The sequence below is a fragment of the Varroa jacobsoni genome, unplaced genomic scaffold (assembly GCF_002532875.2).
Source record: "Varroa jacobsoni isolate VJ856 unplaced genomic scaffold, vjacob_1.0 scaffold_123, whole genome shotgun sequence".
NCBI classification, from domain to species: domain Eukaryota; kingdom Metazoa; phylum Arthropoda; class Arachnida; order Mesostigmata; family Varroidae; genus Varroa; species Varroa jacobsoni.
Window position 1 is genome coordinate 439,524 of NW_019213025.1, and position 8,463 is coordinate 447,986.

General features: G+C 37.8%; 1 protein-coding gene across 1 annotated transcript; it reads right to left on the reverse strand.

The window, feature by feature from the left end:
* Positions 1-129: 129 nt before the first annotated feature.
* Positions 130-8,437, reverse strand: LOC111267407 (cell division cycle 7-related protein kinase). Its single transcript, XM_022845649.2, has 10 exons — positions 8,317-8,437; positions 6,655-6,851; positions 6,335-6,398; positions 5,643-5,812; positions 5,291-5,384; positions 4,716-4,858; positions 4,111-4,240; positions 3,692-3,949; positions 3,156-3,411; positions 130-2,914 (listed from the first exon to the last, which is right to left on the reverse strand). Exons 1-10 carry the CDS (start codon positions 8,317-8,319, stop codon positions 2,682-2,684), a joined length of 1,548 nt encoding a protein of 515 aa, XP_022701384.1. The 5' UTR covers positions 8,320-8,437; the 3' UTR covers positions 130-2,681.
* Between the last annotated feature and the right edge of the window lie 26 nt (positions 8,438-8,463).

Consider the following 8,463-nt stretch of genomic DNA (forward strand, 5'->3'; position numbering starts at 1 on the left):
TTTTCCTGCTGTACCGGTTCTTCCACAAGCATCCGTCCATTAACTAATGGTGCAATAATAAATAGAATGAGACACAATGACACCGCGTGCTAATATTAACATCGAACACGAATAATAACAAAGAACAAGGAAGTTGAAGAAATACGAAATGATTTATTATCTTATTTATCATTTGTACATACAACTGTATATATCGCCGAATAGCCTATTATATTCGATTATTCCTAGATAATGATATTGTAATTACTAGTAACATTATGACTTAATTTTTCGTTGATATGGCTGGCTGTAGATATTCAAAAAAAGTATACAACGCCTTCCTTTTTATTTGTGCCTTTCCTTTGCCATCGATGATTTTCACTTCAATTTTTATTTTGTATATTTTAATGATTTTTAACAGTATATTATAATGCCATTATCGTCGACTAAATGTAAATTATATTTATCCGTATAAATTCATAGAGTACACGCATTTATCAAACTATTCACATTCATACAAACGTTCACGCGCAAACTGGAGACCATGTTCTTTCATTTGTCCTTCCATATTTTTTTTTTGCTATAGTTGAAGTACCCAATATATACCCTTTCAAAAAAATATTTACCCCAATCTTGCCACCAAAAAAGCTCATCAAAAAAGCTCCCATTAATCGTCGTAACCAATCATCGTCATTAGGTCCATAACCTACACTAACAGCAAGTAAGTTTATACATGAAGGTATCTGAAATGTGCGTTCTCTCTTGCAAACTTCGGTAGCAGGTGTTTGTGTAATGGCTGCGCGTAAGAAACTGGTTTTGATGGGCCAAATGTACCTTTTTTGTAGTAAATTAAGTGTTTGTTGCTAGCATGAAGTTAGCTTACTTATTTCAACGAACGCTAAATATACATGAAATTTCTATTTTTTTTAATAGCCTCTGGTTCTCTGGCGTTCTTTAGTTTCGCAGAGTTGTCAAAGTGTTTCAACTATTCCAAACAGTCAAATCAACAACCGACTCTGTATACGATATGCTGTTTCAGCTAATATTACCACCTGCTACTGTGGTTGATTCAAAAGCATTCGCATTGGTAACAATTGAAAAAAATCTATCGTCCGGTTTTTCAAAGTAACTTACCGACTATGCTGGTTTTACATTAGCCACGTTACTTTTGCGGTCAGTTTCAACATTAACGAGGTCACAAATGCCGCGGGTTTTACATTCAGACATCACATAATCATCTTTTTCACGCAATGTTCACATTACACTCTATTAAAATCACAGGCCCAAACGCAGAAATATACCTTCTATTGATTTAAATCTAGATATTCTAGAGAGCAGTCTACGGCAATCTACGTTAGAACATTTTACGCATCAGTCATGTATTCGCGGTTTATTATACACAAACCGTAAACCACAACAGTTCATCATATATATATATATATATATATATATATATATATAGATGGCTAGTTAGACTAGCAGAACAGATGCCCGGTTTGCAACAATAGAGATTAATAATAGTAACCGCAACAACCTTTGTAATGGCAATAAATATTAGATACCTAAGTATGTATAAATATTGTGTAAAGATGCCCAGTTGAATGCCTTTCGTATATCATCGATCTTCCTGTTTAGTGTCTCGTTAATACGTTGCTTTTAGCAGGCTTTAACCTCCGGTACTCAAGTCACTCACAAAGGTTAAGGACCCTCCTGAGTGAACGCCATTATGTTTACGCAGGTGTGATTATGCGACTTTTGACGTCCGCTCTCCTTATATGGACAGCGGTGATATTTAACTAAATTCCTAGAGTCCACAAATCGAATGACTGTTCGTGACATCGATTTTGTTTTACCCCCTGTTACCATAATAAATTAGAGATCTCGTGTTCTTTCTTTAAGCGACATATCTGCCGTTTACACGTTCTTAGTCAAGGTTCTACTAGTATATGAATCAAAGCTTGCTGTGAAGACCTTTTTTGCTTGCTCGCCGAACCTGGTAAGCGTAGCTGCTACTAAAAGTAATACCAATGAATGGACAGCGTCAACACCAGGAAAAAGGTTTGTCGCTAAATACATCTGAATAAGCTTGCCTATCTGTACACGGAGTTATAGAAAAGGCCTTTTTCCCTATCCTGGAAATACTGCTGAAGAGACCAAATTGTCAAGCAGCAGTACGTTGCAGCATATTCATTATAACAACAACACTAGTAGCACAAGTAATGAGAGTAGATTATTGAAAGCAACTTTTAAATCCCAACTATTAAACACAAGCTCGACTTTGTCAACAACACCCCTCAGGTCTGAGATACCAAACACGTGACACTGACAGGCTGGGTTCTCTTACTCAACGCAAAGCAAACTCACTGTTCTCACACATCAACAATGCCTGTACTAATAGAAAAAGATCCGAAAAAAGAACCCGTATTTATCGTTGCTTTACTGCAGTCAGGTAGCATAATTGCATAAGCTTAACTTATCGGCTTATTCGCGATAACCAGTTAGCCACAAGTAAGCTTCTTTTCGTGTTCTTCACACACACACACGAGTCCGGGTTGAGATTTGAGCTTCTCTCAATGCAGTCGCTTTTTAAATGAGATTCCCTTGGGAAACCGGAAATGGTCTAGCTTAACGCGTTATGCTGAGTTCTAATCGCTTATTTTTCTTCTGTACAAAATAGGACTATAGAAAAATTGCTGATGCCACTATGTGTTTCGTGTGAGAAACGGATGCGAGAGCGCATGCTCGGCACTGATCCTCGTGTACGGGTTGGGATCAAGAAGCTTATAAAGGAGATCGAACGCGCTATTAGGCACCGTGAACCACGTCGGATGAAGGGTCCCTGCACGTTGCGCGGGGTTATCTAAGCCTCTAAGTGTCAGACAGAGTGTGGCTAAGTCCATCGGAGACTTTCGTGTAGTTGTCGTTAACTTTTTACCTGATTATAACAAACAAACAACGAACAGGAAAGACAATTACAAAGGAAACATACAAACTGTATGTCAAATTTTTAGAAAAATAAAACGTAGTCTTTTGTGATTTCTGCAGAAGAAATTTGGTGGCTCGTCGACTACGGCACTGAAATGTTTGATAGGCTAAATTTCTTATTTATCGTTTTGGCATTGAAAGAAGCAATAGTAATATGTAGAATATGCTTTAAGTCACGCATCGGTTCCTACCAATAGCCTCGGCAGCTGCCTCAACCTTCTCTGAGCCAAGCAGGGTGATGACCTCGGCCAAAGCACTTAGATCGTCCTGGGCGCGGAAGAAGGGGTACCGACCAGATAACAACGAAAGATAGATGACAGCGGCGGACCATACATCGATAGCAGTTCCTTGATGACGAAATTTCATAAGAACTTCGGGCGCACGGTATCCAGGAGTACCGGCACGCGGCGCCACCTCCGCCGGTCGAGACAGACAAATGTTGCACACCTAGGATTGATTACAATAATAGCTATGTTCATATTGAATTGAATGATGCTTACTATCTGTTCAATTAGTTTTCGAACCTACTCACTCAATTGGATATACAAGTAGTGCAGCTCGTTCGAAACGTAGCGTATTCATTTGATAAGGAAATAATCTATGGGCAATGATCCGCATTTCATTCAACATAGTCACTAAGAAGCAATCATAAGCAAGTCAAATGAAAAAAATTATAGCGAACTGGAACGGAGCGGTGATAACTCTAAGCTGCAGTGTGGGAGCTCACCTCCGATCTTCCAAAGCAAAGACACCTTTTCGTTGACAAATGGGGCTCTGATCTTCTTCTTTCAAGCTTTTGATTAGCAACCGGCATCTGTGGAGTTGCTCCTAATCTAGCGCCTGTTCCTAATGGGATACCCGTCCCAACGCCTCCCGATTGCTGCAGGTACGTCATAGCTGTGGCGCTTCCCGGAACCAATCCATTTGAGACTCGTAAGGCTGGTGAAGCTGCTTGCATGAGACACAACCGTTTGCTTTTGTTCTCCTGCAAATGTAACTGAGTGCCATTAAAGTGAAATTTTTTACACAATTCAAATATGGAAACAGTGACTCGCTGAATAATTAATAATAATTAATATGACAAACTATTCAAACCTTATATGTTTTTTTGCTCTGTACGTGCACTAAAAATATTTTATAGCTTACCATGTGGTTTTCTTGGTCATTTCGAACCCGTTTTTTGCCAGCAGTAACGGTTTGTGAAACCACTGGCGGTGAAAGGCACTTAGCATCATTTTCGAGCTTTTCCGCCAAACCAAAATCCACAAGGCAGTACCTGGAAATAGGAGCATAGTTGTAACAATACGAAGTAAAAGCGACATTACAACAAACGTTACTAAAGAGTGCTCGCATATCACATATGATTGTACAAGCTCTGAGGCTATGAACGTATTTACCTAAAAATTTCATAAACACAGAACTGTGCATATACTGGTATCAAGCTGACCTCAAAGTACCTATTTATAATCAGGCCCAGTAAACTGTAAAGTGAGTTCTAGGAGTTTATATCTTTTGTATCCTAATCTGTGCATTTCAATGTCACTCAGTCACCACCACATTTAATCAGAATCGATAATAATTAGCCGATTATAGATATACACTCTGTTGGAGACAACAAAAAATGGTATTCTAAAAAGGTTCTATTAGCACAAAGGATGAATTAAGTTTTAAGAGTACATCACTCCTTGTTGATTAACAAAATTTAGAACTCGTCTTTACCTCTGGCCTATTCTTAGTTGATATTAACTTACATTTTCTGTTGTCGGTTGAATAGGAAGTTACTAGGTTTAATGTCCCGATGAACTACTTTGAATGCATGCACCCGTGCCAAAGCTATAAGGAGATTGCGCATATAGTCTTGAACCTCGTCAACGCTTAGCTGACGAACGTAGTCCTAAAAGCAATAAATACGAAAGAAGATTTCTACAGAACTTCAATGTGTCCTAATGCTGTGTACAAGCTTAGAGAGGACATTTCGTAAAATCATTATCTAAGCTGCAGCAGAAAATATAGTCTAAACAGTATTGAGACAAATAACATATTTTTCACAGATCCTGTTAACTATGCTTAGAACTTGTGCATAATATATAGCAGTTTGCCAATATTGATAAGAGTATGCAGAACACGTACCTCCAGCTAACCTATGTCGACATATTACCACACCAACAGGTAACTTAAAGCACTGCAACTAACTAGGTATTGTTCGTCTAGCTAAGAAAAAAAAATTGATTGAAAGAAACTTTATAATTCATTAAGTATATAGGGAACACAGAGAAATATGATTTTAATTCCAACACTTCAGTTCTAAACTAGTTAAACAACTTACGGCAAAACGGTCGTGTGGAAAGTAAGGCATGACAATGGCAACGTGACCTTTATGAAGAAAACAGGTTTTCAATTGTACTACGTTTGCTTCGCCTCTGGAAGTATCGAACAGGGCACAAAAAGCAGCACGGGAGTGATAGTAAAAAAAAAGGCTGAAACAACTCAAAAATATTTTTATAAACAATAGCGACGTGATAACCCATTTGAAAGCACTCAGAATAATATAGCTTGATTTCTAGAAATAGCTGAAAAAATATAACTTGAAGGAAATCAAGTGTGTAGTCGTAAACTGTGTTAAAATAAAACGCTTAATAAACTTGTCGAAATATATAGTAGTCATTAACTACACACACCCTATGTCGTTCAGGTACTTGAGCTCTTTCATAATGCGACTAGGATGTGATGTTGGTATAATGTACTTAAGCGCGAAGCACTCGTCGGGTCGAGCCTTCAGTCGAGCTTTATATACATAGGAAAATGTGCCTTCTCCAATCCGGCCTTGAAGATCCATCAGCTGATGCACCTGTCATAATATCAAAAAGTAACAACTTAGTAAACGCTCACTGAATTATCAAGTTTAACTCTCACCCGATGCATACAACAATATATTTCATAACCTAAGCCGTTTATATTTTATATGGAACAAGTCACTGGGGCAACAACTTTCAATATTCTAAATGGATATGTCGTGTCAGAAAGTCGAGCGAGCTTCTTGAAGCCAAATACATCGCCGTCCAGGCATCGTTTGGCGTTTTTCGTGTGAATGTATAACATGAGTTGTTAAAATTTGCGGTTATAATTTACTGTTCCTCAATAAAATGAGTTTGTCCCAGCAGCCTAGTGCCAAAACCTAGTGAAAACTGTTTTTTTGTCAACAACATAGTTGCGCACTTAAGCTTTGTTACAATTTTAGGATAATATACAGAATTGCCATATTAGTGCTACGCACTCAAATGCATAGCAGTCAAGATATCAATCGAATGAGCGTAATAGTCACCAAAAAACGTTAGGTTTTCGGTCATATTTAACGTCGCAGTTTATATACCTGAGGAATATATTGTTGCAGCCGTAGAGCATCTTCATCTTTTTCAGGATTAGATTCTTGGGTGCTATAGAGAAAATACAGAATAATTTATTTAGTTCACTATTTTGATTTTAGAACCTTAAAACTGAATCCGTGCTTAACTGTTGTTTAATAAATGAGACGAATTATAAATTGTAAATTAACTGTTTATATATTGTTCGGCTTTGGAAGAGATGTTGCATTCCTTAGTTCGCCTCAGCGAATCATTGCGTTCACAAAATTTACTCAACTCATGTTTATTGATGTAATAAGTTGTAAACACAACGTAAAAACCGACGTACCTTGTTAGCTGTGAAGTCGCTACTGAACCCCCAGTTCTCAGAAAATTGTTGGTGGTGACCTGCGAAAATGAGCCCGTCGATGTATTAGAGTTATGGCGCTTCAGCAAGCGTTGCCGCTGTGCTGGCGCCAATGGGGTGTTATCTGCCGGAAACGACGGAAAAGACGACAGACTCACTGAGGGAGTTCTTGGCAACGCCTAGAAGTAATCAGCGATAAAACAAGAAACATAAGTGATAAACTTACGGCAAACGAAATGTCAATTTCCAAGATCACTAAATATAAATGGTTCTTTTCTGAGTGTGCATCAAGAGGCTATTTACCACGTGTAGTAACATTCTCTATGCCATATAAAGTCGTGCACATTAAACGCATAGAGGGTATCTTAGTTTACAGCAACACCTGATTACTGCTATCACAGGTCGGTAATACTAGTTATCTTTTCAACAATCAAGTCTTAAATTCAGCCGTTAGAAATTTAGACAATCGTGGTTAGATAGGAATATGAATATGGCGGCACAGCTAAATAGTAAAAGCGCCGTTGTACCTTATACAAATATCAGTGGGTCTATAAAGTACTAAAATATTAGTTGGCAAAACGTCTAACTTTATTCATTCACTAGTAAAACATAGAAGGCCTTCACGAACGACTTGATGATGAACTGCTGAGATTCATGCTATGTGTTCTGACTCGCCCCCAGAATTAAAACAACTGCTTTCCAAATGAAACGAGCCAATTACAAGTGGCGTCCAGCGGAATCACTAGACGCAGTTTCGTAGTTGCGTATGTAATGCCAAAATTGAACTTAAGCTCGACAGGTGAATGGCCAAAGGCTAAATGTACTGTTAGCTAATATAATTTTGTTGGCCAACAATTGAACTATTTGAATACGGAAAGATTTAAAATCGGTATTTTGTCACAAAGCCGAGAAAAATTTGTTACAATGATCATACAATAGATATTTAACTAGGCCATGAATTTCAAGAGATAAATTATTTTCAACAATATCTGTATTATTAGTAGAAGTTGCATTCTAATAATTTCGCCGCGTAGGTTCCGCGCAACTTTTGTGATTATCAGGCTACAGTCAATGTGCTGATACGGCCTTACTCCACTGCCTGTTAATTTTTTGTCTAACCACAGACATTAAAGCAAAATATACAAAAACTTACTATCGCTTTTGTATCTACTATTATCCTACTTTTCTAGATTGGCGTTTTAACATATTTGTAGTATTTTCGTCGACAACATCGCATTATATATGCTGTATCTACAGTATGATAATCTTAAGCGTCTCTAAAATCCTAATTAGAGCAGTATGAGCCACATATATTGTTCAAGTTAACAGATTCATTATGGCTAAATGAACTGTTCGGAATCGGCATCACTTGCATGGAAAAAGACTTGTAAACCTCAGTGTATATTTGCACACAACAATATAGTGTAGTATGGCAAAGTAAAATGTTATTACTACATAAAAGTCTCAGATTTGAACCAAAATTCAGTACTTTATGATTACTCACTAACGTGCAATCTTTCATCTTGACTTAGCGGCAACAACTAAAAAACAAGTTCTTCGACTGAATAAAATTTTTTATTGAATCAAACAACTCCAGATAAAGTTTACACGAATCGATAGTTTAGTGCCTCAGCTCATACGTACCATGCTCCCAGATGCGGCCAGCTCCAATAACTGAGAAAACTTCCGTAAAAAAACTTCAACTTCGCGATCTCATGGCGTGCCCCTCCTGTTTTCCGCGTTGTTTTGGTCTTAAATTTCGGGCGTACATTGCTCGCTAATGCCCGGATC